The sequence below is a fragment of the Apus apus genome, chromosome 27 (assembly GCF_020740795.1).
Source record: "Apus apus isolate bApuApu2 chromosome 27, bApuApu2.pri.cur, whole genome shotgun sequence".
Taxonomy (NCBI): domain Eukaryota; kingdom Metazoa; phylum Chordata; class Aves; order Apodiformes; family Apodidae; genus Apus; species Apus apus.
This window is the reverse complement of record NC_067308.1, coordinates 1,617,504-1,633,193: the sequence shown is the minus strand read 5'-3', so window position 1 is coordinate 1,633,193 and position 15,690 is coordinate 1,617,504. Positions and strand designations below refer to the sequence as shown.

Below are 15,690 nucleotides of genomic sequence, written 5' to 3'. Positions count from 1 at the left end.
AGACACAGTGAACATGGCCTAGGGGTGCATGTCCTCACCTGGGGGAGTACACAGCCCAGCTCCCCCCACCACCCCCTGGCCTTACTCCCAGGTGGGGGAGAGGAGGTTGCAGCAACCCCTCCCTTCCCCCCCCAAAGCACCCACTCCAGTACAAATCCAAGGTATTTATTTTAGAAACACATTTACCACAGTTCCCCAACATGTGCTCTAAGAATAAGTCCCAGGGGGGGCAGATCAGGGCACAGGCATGATGGGGCTGATCCAGCCAGCCCCCCTGCACAGGCCCTTCCCCACGGGACCCCCAAACCCAGTCCCATGGGCAGAGCCCAGCCCTGCTCCCACGCTCCAGTGCAGCCCCTGGCCACCCCAGCTTGGCCATGACCCCAGAGCTGTGCCCCCTGGGACCCATCTTGGGGGCCCCCCCCGGGCTGGTTCTCCATAGAGGCAGTGTTCATCCCCCTTCTCAGAGGCTGTTCCCGGCCACAGGGCCTAGGGGCGGCTTTTTTTTCTGGGGGGGGGGCCTCCCAGGGCCACATCCCAGCCCCAGGACCCCCCTAGTGCCTGACCTGCAGGCACCTGCCACTGTGTCCAGCCCCCAGCTACTGCCCTGAGAAGAAATAGTCCAAGTTGGTGACGTGGAGAGCCCTGAGGGTTGGGGGGCCAGGGGGCGAGAGCAAGGGGGTGTCACTGAGTGGGGGGCTGGAGGGGCCCAGGGGCACCAGCACGTGCTGCCCCTCGCCCTCTGGCTTGGCCCCCCGACGCCCACCTGTCCTCCACATCTGCCTGTACCTGTGGGAAGGGAGAGTGGATCCAGGTCAGGGAGGGCAGGCAGAAACCTCCCCCCACCCCAGACCCCTCCCCAACACTCACCTCACCACAAGGGCAACACAGAGGGCAATGCCCAGGAGCAGGCTCCCCCCGGCCACCAGGAAGGTGTAGGGGGAGGCCACGGGGCTGGCATTGGCTTCTACAACAGTCCCTGTGATGGAGACAGAGTGGGGGGGGAGTGGCTTGTTGTGGGGATGAGAGACCCGGGGGGTTCCAGCCCCTCTGTTGCCCACCCAGGGACCCCTCCTCACCATCAATGTCATCGGCAGAATATTCCCTGAAGAGCTCAGGGGGCAGTGTGACCCCATAGGTGTCATCCTCCATGGGGAACTGCATGAGAAGGCAGGGGGGCACAATGGGAGGGTGCAGCCCCCTGCCCCAGTGTCCCTTGTCCCATACAGGGACATAAGACCCAACAGGGAGCCTGACACGTCCCCTGTGGGGGGCTAAGGCCATGTCCCACCTGAGAGCTGAAGGGTCCCATTTCGGAGGTGAAGTCCCTGGGGTCTGTGAGGTGATGGGTGGGTGGTGAGGCTGGGGAACTCCGGCCTGAGCTCCCGGTCCTGGGGCCACGTGTCCCCTTCCTACCTGTCCAGGGGGTGCCCACTGCCTCCTGGCTCCACTCGCTCCACGAGCCGTGGCCAAACTCCTCCTGCGCCCGCACCTGCACCACGTGCCGTGTCCCCCGCCAGGCATCATGGATGTCCAGCCACGTCGTTGTCACCTGGTCCACCTGGAGGGGACGTGGGCAGCATGGGGTTGGGGACAGCCCCGCTGGGGCTGGGGGACAGCCGGGGTGGGGGTCTCACCTCTGTGAAGGTCCGGGCAGGCTCGGGGCGGTAGCGGACCTGGAAGCGGAGCCAGTAGAAGCGGGGATCCCAGGAGGAGGGGTAGGACCAGTTGACCCGCAGCCGCTGCGGTGCCTTCTCCAGGGGCTGCACCGTCACGTTGAGGGGGGGGTCGGGCTTCACTGCCGGGAAAGGGGGGACTCAGGGCCCGGGTCTGTGCGCTTGGGCAGCCCCAGGTGCTGGCAAGGGGAGAGCGGCACTCACGGACGCCGCTGGGGGTGATGATTCTGTCCTCGCCAGCCAAGCCACCGGCACCATTGCTGACGCACGTGGACACCACGAGGGGTTTGGTGTCGTCGGTGCCGGGCGGCAGCTGCACCCGGCAAACGAACTTCCGCGCCCTGGCGAAGTAGCGGCACCGCTGCTCCGTGGCGGCCTCAGCCGCGAACCTGCGGGGAAGGGGCCGTGGGGCGCCACAGCCCCGGCCGGGGTCAGGGAAAGGGTCAGCGGGGAGGGACCCTGAAGTCCCCTGCGCCCCCCGCCTGAGGGTCCCAGCTGCAGGGGGTGCCAGGACAACACTCACCTCCGCCTCACCCAGAGCATCGCCCGTGTTCCCGGGGACGGCTTCGCCCGCAGCGGCCACTCGCACAGGATGTCTTTGTCGTGGCTCCGCCGGTAGCAGGAGACCCGCGGAGTCTCGGGGGGCTCTGCAAGGCAGGGAGGCGCTGGGGGATGGGGGGGGCTGGAGGGGGTGACATCGCAGGGGAAGCCCCCTCCCCAGCGCAGACCCACCTTCCACCAGCAGCCGCAGGGAGCGCAGCAGGCGGCCCCCCACGGAGCAGCTGTAGCGCCCCGAGTCCTCGTAGCGCAGCCCCTGCAGGAGCAGCGTGTTGCCCCCCTCTGGCAGCCACCGGCTCCCCCCCGCCGCCCCCCGCTCCTCCAGGCGCCAGGACACGGTGACGTTCGTTGGCTCCTCGTCCTGGCAGGTCAGTGTGATGTTGGCTCCCGGGCGTCTCAGCACCACGTCCCGTGAGAGCCCTGGGGGGGACAAGGGGTCAGGCAATAGAGGCATGACCCGGGGGGTCCCCAGGGGGGGGCAGACCCCTCATGACCTGCTCCCTGTGCCCAGGGGCTGCTCAGTGACACCAAGCAGAGCAAGTGGCAGCTCCTGCTGAGCCAGCAATAACCTGCCAAGCTGCCGGCAAGGGACCCCCGGGGCACACGGACCCCCCCGGGCACACGGACCCCCCCCGGGCACACGGACGCCCCCTCGGGCCGGCCTCCATGGCACCCGACCAGGGTGCAAGTGGGGGACCTGGCGGTGGGACCGGGCCGGGCAGTGTGGGTATCAGGGAGCTGAGCTCTGGACTCTCAGAGCTGTGGGCTGGGGTCCCGGGGGAAGCCCCAGGGGTCCCGGGGGAGGTCCCGGGGGTCCGATGCCCGGTGCCGGGGGGGTTAAGCGGCCGGGCTGGCTGGCGGCGCCCGGCCCGGGCTGGGCTGGGGCCAGGGAGGCCGCGCGGGGCAGCTGCAAAGGTCAAGAGCCGGAGCCGACCTGCTGGTTCCCGTCGGCTCCTACTGCCGGGAACGCACCCAGCACCCACCAGCACCCACCCCAGCACCCAGCCAGCTCCCAGGACCCGGCCCCAGCCCGCGCTGCCCCGTACCCCCCGCGGTGCCCGTCTCCCCGGGCCCGCCCGATCTCCCCCGGGGCAGGCACGGAACCGTCACCCCCTCCCCGCGGCCCGGACCCGCGGGACCCCAGTGTCGAGGCCCCTCGCAGCCCTCCCCGGTGCCGCTCTCTCCCGGTACCGGGGGTCTCCCCTCAGCCCAACCCGGCGCTGTCGCCCCCCCAGTGCCCGAGTCCCCCCGCGGCTCCCCCCGGCCGGGGGTCACCCCGCCCCCCGGTGCCGGTCGCACCCACCGACAGGGCCGCAGGGTCTCCCGGGGGCGGCGGCGGCGGCGGCGAGGAGGAGCAGCGCGGCGGGGAGCAGCGGCCCCGGGCAGGAAAACATCGGCAGGGCCGCCCGCAGCGCGGCCGGTGCCCGCGGTTGTGAAACCAGGGCCGGGGGCGGGCGGAGGGGGGGGCGGCGGCAGCACGTGCGCCCGGGGGGGCGGGACCGGCCGGCGCCGGGGGGGGGGGGACCCGCCGCTGCCCCCTCCGATCCCCGCTGCTCCCCCCGCAGGACACAGGACACGGCAGAAGCTGCTCAGAACAGTATTACTTTATATATATAGATATATAAAAAAAGCTGCGTTTGTTGGGTTTTTTTTGTTGTTGTTGTTTTTGCCTTTTTTTTTTTTTCTCTGTGGACCCATAAAATGATACAATTCCACAATATAGAAACGCGTAATAAATTAGGAACCCCCCCCTCCCCGGCGCCTCGTTCCCCCCCCCTTCAACGCAAAATAACTCTTAAACACCCTCAAAAATAGAAATAATCCTTAAACACCCCCCAAAAATAGACCCTGGTCCACGCCAGAGCCCATCCTGAACGGTTTCCTCTTTGGTATCAAGGAGAGAACGGTCCCGGGACCCCCCCCGGCCCTGGTGGGGAGGGCATGAGGCCCGCCCACCCCCCGGGGGCTGCTGAGGAGGAGGAGGAAGCGGGGGCCGAGGGTTGTGCAAGACTGCGGCGTGGGATTGAATCACGGCAGCCTGCAAAGCCCTCTGCATCCCGCAGAAAGCAGGAAGGAGCCGGGAACTCTTCCTCATTCCCACCCGGCACCTCCCCCGGCCCGTCCTGCTGCACCCCAGGGTGAGGGGAACCGTGACATCCCTGAAACCCCCCCACACTCTCTCCAAGAAACAACTCGTTCTGTAAACCCGAGGGGGTTTTTCTTTCTTTTCTGTTTGTTGTTGGGTTTTTGTGTGTGTGTTTTTTTCTTGTTGTGGTTTTTTTTTTCCTTTTTTTTTAATATAAAAAAAAAGAAGACACGTGGGTGAGGGGCAGGGGAAGGGGCAGGGTGCTGTCCCAGCCCCCCAGGCCTGCCCGTGGTGGTGGCTCTGCCATGATACATTCGCGTGTGATGGGATATTTGCACTCTGAGGAGGTGGGTGCTGACAGCCCGAGGGGCTGTGGGGACAGTGTCCGTGCCCGTGTCTGTCCATCTGTCCATCCCAGGGACAGGAATTTTGGTTTTGGTAACACTGTGACGGTCCAGACTCCTCCAAACCTCAGCACCTCGGCCTGTACAGACCCTGCTCCCCCCATGGGACCCCTGCCCAGGAGGGGCTTGCCCACTCCCTCCGCCCCGGGGCCACAGAGAGGCAGGGGGACCCCCGGCTGCAAAGGGAGGGGATGTGACCCCCCCCAGCCTCACACCTTGTCCGCGGCGCTGGGGCTGCCGGCGGTGCTGGCGTCGCTGCCCCTCTTCTTGCGCAGGGTCTCGATCCAGCCGACGCTGGGCCGGGGGGGGAAGCTGTAGAGCGCCAGGGAGCTGAGCCGCATGTTCTTCCCTGACATGATGAGCTCCCCGAACCCCTCCTGGTGGGAGAAGGCGTAGCCGGAGCGGCGCAGGCTCGACCGCCCCCTGCGCCGCATGTACCGGTGCTGCGCCTTCTGCTTCTTCCGAACCCGCTGAGTGTAGCGCACCTGGGGACAGGGGACAGGGTCAGGGACCTGCAGAGCCCCAGGGGACAGGGCCCCCCCTGTAAACTCCCCCCCCCCCATGGTCATGCACTCTCACCGTGTCTGAGAGTTCCGGTTTCAGGTCCAGCTTGAGGAAGCGAAAGGCCACGACGGGCATGATGCAGACCACAGTGGTGAGAGCAATGGTCAGCCAGACTGTGGGCTGGGCCAGCGTGTTCTGTGCATTACCTGGGGGGGGGGAAACATGACTCTGGCTGGGGCAGCACCCTGGTGGAGTGGGGGGCATCACTCAGCCCACCCAGGACTCACCCACAAAGCGGAACTGGTTGGGGAACATCTGGAAGAGGCCATCGCTGTGCATGGCGAAGAGGATGGCGAAGTAGGTGGCCAGGCTGCCCCAGATGAAGAAGTGGTTGATGGCTGTCCAGAAGCCCGTGTCCAGCCCGATCTGGTGGAAAGGGGAAGTCCTCAGGGGCTCACAGGACAGTCATGGTGCTCTGAGCATGGCAGGAGGGCTGGACGGGACCCAAACCTTCCCAAAGCTTTGTGCTAGAGGGGCCGAGCAGCCGCGTCCCTACCTGCAGGCTGACAACGATCACGAGGGAGGTGGCCACGGTGACAGCAAAGGACTGGTAGTCAGCCAGCTGGGCACCATCGTCACGGGTGGCATCAGCGAAGACACCGTAGGGGATGAAGAACATGAGGACAGAGGTGTAGATGCCCTGGGCGATGCAGATGAAGAACTCCCGCTTGTTGAAGAGCAGGTTGAGCTGCCCAGGCTCATAGAGCTTGGGGTACTCCATGCTCCGCTGCTCCGGCACGTCCTGGGGGCACAGGGCACTCTAGGCACCTCTCTCCAGCCCCAGGCAGGAGCAGCCTTGTCACTGGGGCTGGGTCAGCCTCCACCACCTCCTGGGGAGGGACAAGGACACCCCCTCCTCCCAGCCAGGGAGCCCCCTCAGCTCTCACCCACCTTACCTGGTCGAAGACACCCATGGCGAGCACGGGCAGCGAGGTGTAGACGATGTTGTACAGCGTGATGAAGTACTGGTCATACACTGTCTGTGGGGGACAGAGCACTCAGGGGGGGCGAGAACTGCCTGCCCTGTGCCCCAGCCACACCCACGTCCATGTGCCCACAGCTGTTGGGACAGGAGAGCCACCACCAGACCCCCCTGGGTGCCCACATCCCTGGCTTGCACAGACTCCTCACAGCCACCACACTCCAGTGGGATCCCAGGCTGTGCCTGCTCATAGAGTCGTCAGAGTTAGAAGAGACCTCTGCAGATCATCTACTCCAACTCCCTGCCAGAGCAGGGTAACCTACAGTAGATCCCACAGGAACATGTCCAGATGGGTTGGGAATGTCTCCAGAGAAGGAGACTCCACAGCCTCTCTGGGAAGCCTGTCCCAGGGCTCTGTCACCTTCACAGGAAGTTTTTCCTTCTGTTTAACTTGACCTTCCTGTGCTCCAGTTTGTGCCCATTGCCCCTTGTCCTGTCACTGGGCACTGCTGAGAGCAGACTGGCCCCATTCTCCTGACACCCCCCTGGAGATATTTATGAGCATTTACACAATCCCTCCTCAATCTCCTCCAGGCTGAACAGCCCCAGCTCTCCCAGCCTTTCCTCACAGGGTGGATGCTCTGTTCCTCTGCAGCCTCCCTTCCTGCTGGTGCAGGATGAGGCCTTGCAAGGAGCCCAGAGACCAGGATATGCTCCTGAGCAGGGGGGTCCTGCAGGCAAACTGTCCCTACCCCCTGTGCACGGGGCCAGCAACACACCTGTGCTGAGAAGCCGCAGAAGAAGCCAAACCAGAAGTGGACCATGGTGAAGGCAAAGTTCTTGTAGAAGAAGTAGCAGAGGAACTTGCACATGCGCAGGTAGGACCAGCGCCCGTGCACCAGGAGCAGGCGTTGCAGGAACTTGAACTGGGAGAAGGAGTAGTCAGAGGCCAGCACAGCCTGGATGCCCTCCTGCCCACTGATGCCCACCCCGATGTGGGCAGCTGTGGAGGGAAAAGACACATGGAGTAAGAAGGGCTCTGCCAGGAGCAGAGGGGCACAGACGGGTGAGGACAGAGGCTGCCACAGGCCCCAGGATGGTGCAAGGACCTGTCCCTCCTGCAGCTCCAAGGACTTACTCTTGATCATGCTGACATCATTGGCCCCATCCCCAATGGCCAGGGTCACAGCTTTCTTGTACTTCTTCACTAGCTCCACCACCTGGGCCTTCTGCAAGGGTGTGACACGGCAGCAGATGACAGCCTTGCAGGCACACGCTGTCTCCAGGAACTCCACCTCCATGTCAGCCTCCAGCGCATGGGCCTGCAAGGAGAGTGGGGAGACAGTGGGGGGGACAGCCCACAGCCAGGCATGGTGTCCTCTCCAGCCTGGTGCTCCCAGGTCCCTACCAGGCTGTGCCCGTTGATGACCAGAGCATATTCGCCAGCGATGGCTTCCAGCACGGAGGTGAGCTTGGAGGAGGAAAGTTTCTCCTGGTAGGAGAAGCCGTTGCCCACAGAGCGCGACCCATGCATCATCTTCTCCCGGGCTTTCCTGAGGAGAAAGAGTGGGGTTGGGGGGTTCCGATTCAGTATCCCCCCGGTCCTTCCCCACATGCACTGTGCTCCACACGTGTCCTCTGCCCCCCAAGCCTCACCTGAGCTCCTCCCGCACCTCCAGCACCGTGTGGCCTGTGACCACAAACACCTCCGTCATGTCGTCCGTCAGCATCTTGCAGGAGTAGCCGATGTTCACGGCCGTTTCTGGGGAAGGGAAAGCAGGGGCTGAGCCCGGGTCAGCTCAGGGGGGAGCATCTGTCCCACCACCTCCCAGATCCAGCCCATGAACATCCTCGTCCCCAGCCAGCCCCAGACCCCCACCCCAGCGATGCCTCACCCTGCTTGTCCCCCGTCAGCACCCAGATCTTGATGTTGGCCAGCGTCAGGATGGCGATGGTTTCAGGGACCCCCTGCTGCAGTTTGTCCTCTATGGCAGTGCCCCCCAGCAGCTAGGGGACCCAAGGAGGGGGGAGGTCAGCAGGGGCTGCCCCCGCAGCCGCCCCCCACCCCCCCAGTGCCCCCCAAATCCACGTACCATCATGTCCTGCTCCACCTCGTCGTAGAGCCGAGCCAGGCGGTCCTCACGAGCCTCAGGGGCACCGCTGGCTCGCTGCAGCCGCTCGGCCCAGTCCTCATAGTAGCCCTCCTCCAGGTCCTTGTAGGCCAGCAGCAGCGTCCGCAGCCCCTCGCCAGCGTACTCCTGCAAGCAGGTGCACGGGCAGCCCCCGGGGGCACCCCCAGAGCCCCACTGCCCTCCAGGAGAGGGGACCGGACTCTGTGCAGCCCCCCCCTTTGCCCTCCCAGCCCTGCCCACAGGCCCCCATCCTGCTCACATTGAGGTGGTCGGTGGTGATGTTGGTGAGGTCCGGGTTGAGGGGCTGCAGGCGCTCCAGCAGGATGGTGTCAGCACCTTTGCAGTACAGCCGGATCCTGCCCTCGGGGCCGCGGACTGACGGGACAGGGGGCAAGCTGCCTGGCTCTGGGGGGCAGGTCCCACTGCCACCCCCCAGCCATCACCCTGTGATGCCTCCACAGGCACATCACTACCTGCATGGGGTGGTCCCCAGTCCTACCACATCAAGCCTGTGTCCCAGTGCCACTGCAGCCTCTCTGACCTCACAGCTGCCCTCCCAGCCCCACTGCAGCCCCCTTGATCCCACTGCCACCTCCTCAGCCCCTGCACTGTCTTCCCAGCCCCACCACCACAATCCCTGGCCCACTGTGGCTCCCCCAGCCCCTGCACCGGGTCCTCCCAGCCCCACTGTCACACCCCCAGTCCCACCACCACTACCTGAACCACACCACAGCCCCCCCAGCCCCACCACCATTCTCTGAACCACACTGCGGCTCCCCCAGCCTCACCGCTGCCCTCCCAGCCCCACCACCGCAATCCCAGCCCCACTGCAGCTTCCCCAGCCCCTGCACCGTGTTCTCCCAGCCCCACTGCCACCCCCCAGCCCCAGCCCCACCCCAGCCCCTGGCCGTGCCCAGGACCTCACCGATGACCGACATGCGCTTGCGGATGTTGTTGAAGTCCAGGATGGCCAGCAGCTGGTAGGTGATGGCTCGGCCCAGCTCGTGCACCGTGATGGTCTTGGGTGTGCGGGACCGGAACACGAACCCGAAGTTTCTGGCAGCCGTGACCAGTGCCCCCTCATCCGGGGACTGGGCCTTGTAGTAGAGATGCCCTGGGGACACAGCGGGTGTCAGAGGCAGGGCTGCACCTCGAGCCCTGTGGGGACAGGTCCTGTCCCCCTGCACCCACCTTGGCTCTCCTCCTCAGACATGACGGTGTGGCAGAGCGAGAGTAGGCGGAAGAACTCGTGCACGTGGGGGTCTCCCAGCGTGACGGCTTCCAGCAGGCTGGGGTCCCAGAACTGGAACCGTGGGTCTGCCAGGGGGTTGAAGGAGAAGTCGACGGGCTTTGGTCTCTGGCAGGGACAGAGAGGGGGTCACCCCGCTGTGGCAGGTGGCATGGCCAGGCACCAGCCCTGGGGCACCTTCAGCTCTCCCAGCTCTACCTTATGACCCAGCACATCCTGAATGTCACCTGTAAACAGGGTCAGGGAGTTAATCATAGAATCACAGAATGAATCATGGAATAGTTTTTGGGTTGCAGGGACCTTTAAAGATCATCCAGACCCAGTCCCACCCCCCTGCTATGGGCAGGGACACCTCCCAGCAGCCCAGGCTGCTCCAAGCCCCATCCAACCTGCCCTTCAACACTGCCAGGGATGGGGCAGCCACAGCTTCCCTAGGCAACCTTGTTCCAGGGTCTCATCTCCTTCACAGCCAAGAATTTCTTCCCAAGATCTCATCTCCAGCTCCCTCTTCCAGTTTTCATCCATCCCCTTCATCCCATCCCTCCCTGCCCTTGTCCCAAGTCCCTCCCCAGCTTTCCTGGAGCCCCTTCAGGCACTGGAAGCTGCTCTAAGCTCTCCCTGGAGCCTTCTCCTCTCCAGGCTGAACACCCTCAACTCTCTCAGCCAGGGCAGGCACCCAAAGCTGCTGCCCCATCACCACCCATGCCTAGGGGTGCTACAGGGCTGAGCCCCCTCATTCCTAGTACCCTAAAGAGGGGAGCTGGTGCACCCACACCCTGTGAGCAGACCCAGCCCAGCCCTGGTGTCCCCGCACTCACCGTAGCTGTGCCCATTCACGGAGCACTTGCTGAAGACCATGATGTTCTGGGTGAGGGTGCCAGTCTTGTCAGAGAAGATGTACTCCACCTGCCCCAGCTCCTCGTTGAGGGTGGTGGTCCGGGCCTCCGCTGGCGTCTGGCACTTGGCACAGTACATCTTCTTGTCCCAGTTGATGAAGTAGCTGTGTCCCAGACGGATCACCTCCACACTGCGGGGAGGGGACAGCTGGGTGTCACCATGGCAGGGCAGCATGCTCTGCTGAGCCAGTGACAGCAGACACGCCCACCCCAGACCCCCAAGTGCCAGGGGCACCCCAACATCCCAGGCCCCCACGCTGCTCACCAGCTCCTGCGCCCCAGGCCTGGCCCACACCCACTCCTATCCACAGCCACTGCCAAGCCAGGGCTGGGGACACAGGACCTGCCACCAAGGGGGCACCTTGAGGGGCTCCCTGGGCATCTCACAAACCTAGGCACCCCGAACCCCCTCCCCGGCCCCCAGGGCAGACAGCAATGAACTAGTGGGAGGGGTGGGGGTGACACGTTCTTACCTCGGGGCTAAGGGTGACAGAACCCATGCTGGGGAACGAAAAGAGAGAGAAATTAAAAGAGAGAGAGAAGGGGACAGTGCAGGAGCCTGGGAGCTGCAGGAGGCAGAGCAAAATAACCAGCATGCAGCCAGGGCAGGGAGAGACGAGCAGCCAGACAGACACAGCCAGGGGGGGCCCCGAGGGACCCGTGGGGTCTCAGGTCTTGGGGTATCCCCAAGGGCAGATGTGGCCCATCACCAGGAGAGCAGCCCGTGCCCACCCCATGCACACAGCTCTGCCCATGGGTGTCCATCCCCAGCTCCCATCCCCAGAGGACACCCCAAATTCCCTTGCATCCCCACACCCAGCCCAGCCCCTTGGCTCCTGCCCTACCTCACGTAGAGAGAGATGGGCACCACAGTGTTGAGGATGATGATGTAGGACCAGAAGGAGAGGAAGCCGGAGAAGAAGGCACTGTGCACCCCCTCGTCCCAGGGCAGGTAGATCTGGAAGCAGATGCCCACCTCGTGCTCCCAGATGGCGTTGCCGATGGCCAGAATCACCCCCATGCACACCAGGAACCCGAAGATCTGGGGACAGGGTGGGGAGATCAGAGCCTCAGCCAGGCCAGAGCCAGCAACGCCCAGGATCTGCCTTCCACGTACCCAGAGCACCAGCGTGTTCATCAGCCGGTCGATGCTCGTCCGCTTGAACTTGGTCCGGCCGCTGTTCTGCATCAGCTTCGTGTCGGGCCCTGGGGAGGGGGAGGGGTCAGGGTCCTCCCCCCTCAGTGCCCTCCAGTGGCCGCAGCCACCCCAGCCCACCTGCGAAGAGGACGAGGCCGAAGCACCACTCGGTGTTGCGCACCACGCAGCCCCTCAGCAGCATGTTCTGGTTGCTCAGGGGGTACTTGTTCTCCTTCCAGTACAGCGTCCCAACAAACTTGTCCAGCTTGTTGTTGGGGGGTTCACAGATCACCTCACCTGGGGGATATCTTGGCTGTCAGGTGCCTCCTCCACGTGCCCAGCTCTGTCCCAGTGCTCCCAGCACCATCCCCAGAGAGCTTCAAGCCACGGAACCACGACAGCCCTGGTCTCTCTAGGGTGGACCCGCGCCAGGGGATGGAGGAGGAAACCCAGGGGCTGCCCCATTGCTGAGGACCAGTGCTGGGGACTCACCATCAAACAGAGCCAGCTTGCTGGTGTCCCCCAGCTCCGAGGTGACGGGGTTGGCCTGTCGCACCTTCAAGTTGGTCTCTCTGTGGGCAAGAAGGCACCGTGAAAGGGTCAGTGACAGCCTGGCCAGGTCTCAGGTCCCCAGAAGCTCTTCCCTGCCTGCAGCCTGTTCTCACTCCCAACTCTCGCCTTCCCTGACTCCCAAGGCCACAGGGACATGGGTGCCCGAGGCCAGCAGTGGTCACATACCCATCCAGCTCTGCTGTCTCTATGTAGCACAAGCCATGGGGCTCACTGGTGGAGAGGAGGAGGAGATCAGCCTGCAGGGAGAGAAATGTTTGTGACAACACTGGGGCTCCCCTATGCCTCCCCCAGAGTTCCTGGCCCTCGGACATGGGGGCCAGCAGGGTCTCCAGAGCCACGTCTCCTTAGAAGGGCCCTGCCAGCCCCCTGGTCTGGACACCATTGGCTGAAGCACCCACATCAAGCCAAATGCCCAGAGCTCAAACATGGCTCAAATGCAGTTTCCAGGCTGGGAAGCCCCTGATGTCTCCACCCTGGGAGGTGATGGAGGAGCACAGCAGCACTGGGGCCACACTCACCACCACAAACTGGTTGTTCTCCAACTTGATGATGTCTCCAACATGGACATTCATCCACTGCTCCTGCTGGAGGCTGAGGAGGGACAGGGAGGGGAGTGAGGAAGGAGCTGGTAGCATTGCTTCTCCTCTGGCCCTGCCCCCAGCCCTGAGCCGTGTCCCACAGCCCCATGTCCCCGACACTCACACTCCGCCGATCAGCACCTGAGACTGCCGGTTGTTCACCTGGTTGTCGCTTTTATGGCGGAACTGGGTGCAGAGGGAAAGAGACAGCTTAGAATGGTAAAATCATGGAATGGTTTTGGTTGGAATAAGAACACCCAGTCCAACCAGTATCCAAGCACCACCCAGTCCCCACCAACTCATGTCCCTCAGCACCACATCTTGGAAACCCCTCCAGGGATGGGGACTCCCCCCTGGGCAGCCTGGGCCAGGCCCTGACAACCCTTCCCAGGAAGGAATTGTTCCCCAGATCCAACCTCAACCTCCCCTGGGCACCTTGAGGCCCTTTCCTCTTGTGCCATCCCTTGTTCCTGGGGAGCAGAGCCCGACCCCCCTGGCTCCAACCTCCTCTCAGGCAGCTGCAGAGCCAGCAGGTCTCCCCTCACCTCCTGGGCTCCAGGCTGGACACCCCCAGCTCCCTCAGCTGCTCCTGCTCACACTTGTGCTCCAGCCCCTTCCCCAGCCCCGTTGCCCTTCCCTGGACATGCTCCAGCCCCTCCATGTCCTTCTTGTCCTGAGGGGCCCAGACCTGCCCCCAGGATTCCAGGTGTCCCCTCCCCAGTGCCCAGCACAGGGGGACAATCCCTGCCCTGCTCCTGCTGGCAGGAGTTGGCAGAAAGTGAGGTCTTCCCTGTCAGCCCCTCTGGGAATGGGGTCCTGTTTCCCTTTGTCCCTCCCCCCTGCAAAAACCACAGCCTCAGGCACCACACACCCACCACAGGGTCACAGTCTCCTGTCCAACCAGGTCCCCATGCCCAGCCAGCTGGGGTAGAGGGACACATGGGGAACCACTCACATAGTCGTCAGTGGCATCTTTGACGGCTGTGATGGTTAAGACAAGAACCAAAGGCACCATGGTGGTGAACCAGGAGAGAGAAGAGATCTGTGGGATGAGCTGGGGACAGAGAGCAGGAGTTACAGTGGCCCAGGCCAGTCCCAGGTCCCCCCTGCTAAAGGGTGCCAAACCCACCACTCCCCAGGGGCAGGATGTGCCCTGGGCCCTCCCAGCTGCCCAGCCAGGGAAGGACAGTGTTGGGGGGGGGGCCTTGCCTGCCTCCCTGGGCTCCCCAGTGCTCACCTGCAGGATGAGAAGGAAGAGGAAATAGGTGTTGGCCACTTCCTGGAACTGCTCGAAGAGGTTGATAGGCAGGAAGGTGATGATGTTGTACTTGGAGGTCTTGATGCAGTTGTTCTGGGAACGGAGGGGGGAGAAGGGGCTTCACAAGTTGCCAAGGCCCCACGAGCCCCCCAGCATCACCCTGGGGGCTGGGCTGCAGCTCACCATGCCCCGAATTTGGGAGCTGGGAACAGCAGCCCGGACCCCTGGCTCCTGCCCCTGCTCTAACACCACAGCAGCTGCCTGGAGAGGCGGATGCCTCCAACTCCTCCACCTTGGTCACCGGCCGGTGGAGCCCTCTCTGGCAGCAGCATCCAGAGCATCTGGGTGGCAGCACCCGGCCCCCCCAGGGGTTCCCCCAGCCCAGACCCCCTGCTCCATCCCCAGCACCAAGACTCAGGTCTGAAGCAGCCAGAAATAACCTCAAGTTGGGGGGGAGGCCAAGGTGAGCAGGGCCCCTCCCCCAGCAGCTCTGGAAGCTCGTTAATTAGCCAGACCCAGAACCACATCAGGGGACCAGGCAGGGGTGCAGGCAGAGCAGGGGGGTGGTTTCAGGCCCCAGCAGAGGATGGGGGGCTGCATCCCCCTCCATAGGAGCATCCCATGCTCCCCTCCAGCCAGCCCCCCCTGGCACCAGCCCCAGAGCTCCACTGACGTTAACGACTCGTCAGCACAATTTTCTCAGGAACAAACATCTATTTTTAGCCATTATCCCCCCCCCACCCTCCGCTGACCCAGAGGGTGATACCGGCCCCAGCCCCCCCAGACCTTCCCGAGTCGGGGGGTGAGGCCCCAAGGGACAGGACTTGGCCACCCCACTCACCGCGTACTGGAACTTCTCGTTGTACTCTGGCGCGTTGGCTCGTACCCGCCTCTCCTCCTCTGCAACACAGCCCCGTCAGCCTGCCCCTGCACCCCAGAGCTCCCCTCTGCACCCCGAGACCTCCCCCCTGCACCCCAGAGCTCCCCTCTGCACCCCCAGACCTCTCCCCTGCACCCCAGAGCCCCCCTGCACCCCAGAGCTCCGCTCTGCACCCCCAGACCTCTCCCCTGCACCCCAGAGCTCCTCCCTGAACCCCAGAGACCCCCCGGGGCCCCCAGCCCGACAGCCCCGCTCCCTGGATCCACAACAGCCCCCAGGCGAGCCCGCGAGTCCCAGACCCCCAGGGAAGCCCCCAGCCGTGCTGTGTGGTCCCGTGCCCCCCTCATTCCAGGACCCGCACCCCCCAGACCCCCAACCCTGCTTATCTGCACCCCATGACCCGCCCTGGAGATCTTCCCCCCCCGCACCCTTCCAGTCCTGAGCGCCCGGAACCCCAGCCCCGCACCACCCGCCCCCAGCCCCCTCCAGGCCTGAACCCCTGGACTTGCTTCCCTGCACCCCCAGCCCTGCTCAGCCGCACCCCCGGGCCCCCAGAGCCCGCTCCGGCCCTGCCCTCCAGCCCCGGAGACCCGCACCCCCGGGCCCCGGCCCCGCCGCCCGCCCCGCACCCACCCGCCGGGCCGGGGTCGCGGACCCGCGGCCACTTCTCGGGCATCTCCCGGGGCACCGTCATGGCCGCGGGGCCGCGGCGCTCCCCGGCGGCCCCATCCCGCGTTGCCGCTGCCGGTGTCCCGGCCCGGGCCCTCCCGCCCCGC

The 15,690-nt window shown here is 64.6% G+C and overlaps 2 protein-coding genes across 3 annotated transcripts; both read right to left on the bottom strand.

The window, feature by feature from the left end:
• Nucleotides 1-149: 149 nt before the first annotated feature.
• IL6R (interleukin 6 receptor) lies at nucleotides 150-3,681 on the bottom strand. Of its 2 annotated transcripts, XM_051641034.1 has the most exons (10): nucleotides 3,538-3,681; nucleotides 2,409-2,654; nucleotides 2,200-2,323; nucleotides 1,881-2,065; nucleotides 1,638-1,798; nucleotides 1,417-1,561; nucleotides 1,292-1,335; nucleotides 1,080-1,158; nucleotides 871-979; nucleotides 150-789 (listed from the first exon to the last, which is right to left on the bottom strand). In XM_051641034.1, the coding sequence occupies exons 1-10, from the start codon at nucleotides 3,626-3,628 to the stop codon at nucleotides 600-602; spliced, it is 1,374 nt and encodes a 457-aa protein (XP_051496994.1). In that variant the 5' UTR covers nucleotides 3,629-3,681; the 3' UTR covers nucleotides 150-599. The 2 variants fall into 2 exon arrangements, with proteins under 2 accessions (XP_051496994.1, XP_051496993.1); XM_051641033.1 differs by having other exon boundaries at nucleotides 1,292-1,561.
• An 828-nt stretch (nucleotides 3,682-4,509) lies between these two features.
• ATP8B2 (ATPase phospholipid transporting 8B2) lies at nucleotides 4,510-15,608 on the bottom strand. Its single transcript, XM_051641239.1, has 27 exons — nucleotides 15,548-15,608; nucleotides 14,876-14,934; nucleotides 14,014-14,127; nucleotides 13,732-13,830; nucleotides 12,901-12,962; nucleotides 12,717-12,789; nucleotides 12,364-12,434; nucleotides 12,118-12,197; nucleotides 11,764-11,922; nucleotides 11,605-11,693; nucleotides 11,333-11,529; nucleotides 10,410-10,618; nucleotides 9,790-9,818; nucleotides 9,534-9,699; nucleotides 9,268-9,456; nucleotides 8,602-8,717; nucleotides 8,304-8,468; nucleotides 8,106-8,217; nucleotides 7,867-7,972; nucleotides 7,619-7,763; nucleotides 7,349-7,532; nucleotides 6,990-7,213; nucleotides 6,185-6,268; nucleotides 5,785-6,030; nucleotides 5,516-5,654; nucleotides 5,304-5,434; nucleotides 4,510-5,209 (listed from the first exon to the last, which is right to left on the bottom strand). The coding sequence occupies exons 1-27, from the start codon at nucleotides 15,606-15,608 to the stop codon at nucleotides 4,934-4,936; spliced, it is 3,585 nt and encodes a 1,194-aa protein (XP_051497199.1). The 3' UTR covers nucleotides 4,510-4,933.
• Between the last annotated feature and the right edge of the window lie 82 nt (nucleotides 15,609-15,690).

Coding starts and splice junctions, on each gene's coding strand:
- ATP8B2 (XM_051641239.1), bottom strand. CDS start 15,608: ATGACGGTGCCCCGGGAGATGCCCGAGAAGTGGCCGCGGGTCCGCGAC. Junction 11,694..11,763: donor CGGCCTCGTCCTCTTCGCAG/GTGGGCTGGGGT, acceptor CCCCCTCCCCAG/GGCCCGACACGAAGCTGATG. Junction 10,619..11,332: donor CCCATCTCTCTCTACGTGAG/GTAGGGCAGGAG, acceptor CCCTCCCCGCAG/TGTGGAGGTGATCCGTCTGG.
- IL6R (XM_051641033.1), bottom strand. CDS start 3,628: ATGTTTTCCTGCCCGGGGCCGCTGCTCCCCGCCGCGCTGCTCCTCCTC. Junction 1,799..1,880: donor CATCACCCCCAGCGGCGTCC/GTGAGTGCCGCT, acceptor CTTTCCCGGCAG/TGAAGCCCGACCCCCCCCTC. Junction 1,159..1,291: donor TGGGACCCTTCAGCTCTCAG/GTGGGACATGGC, acceptor CTTCTCATGCAG/TTCCCCATGGAGGATGACAC.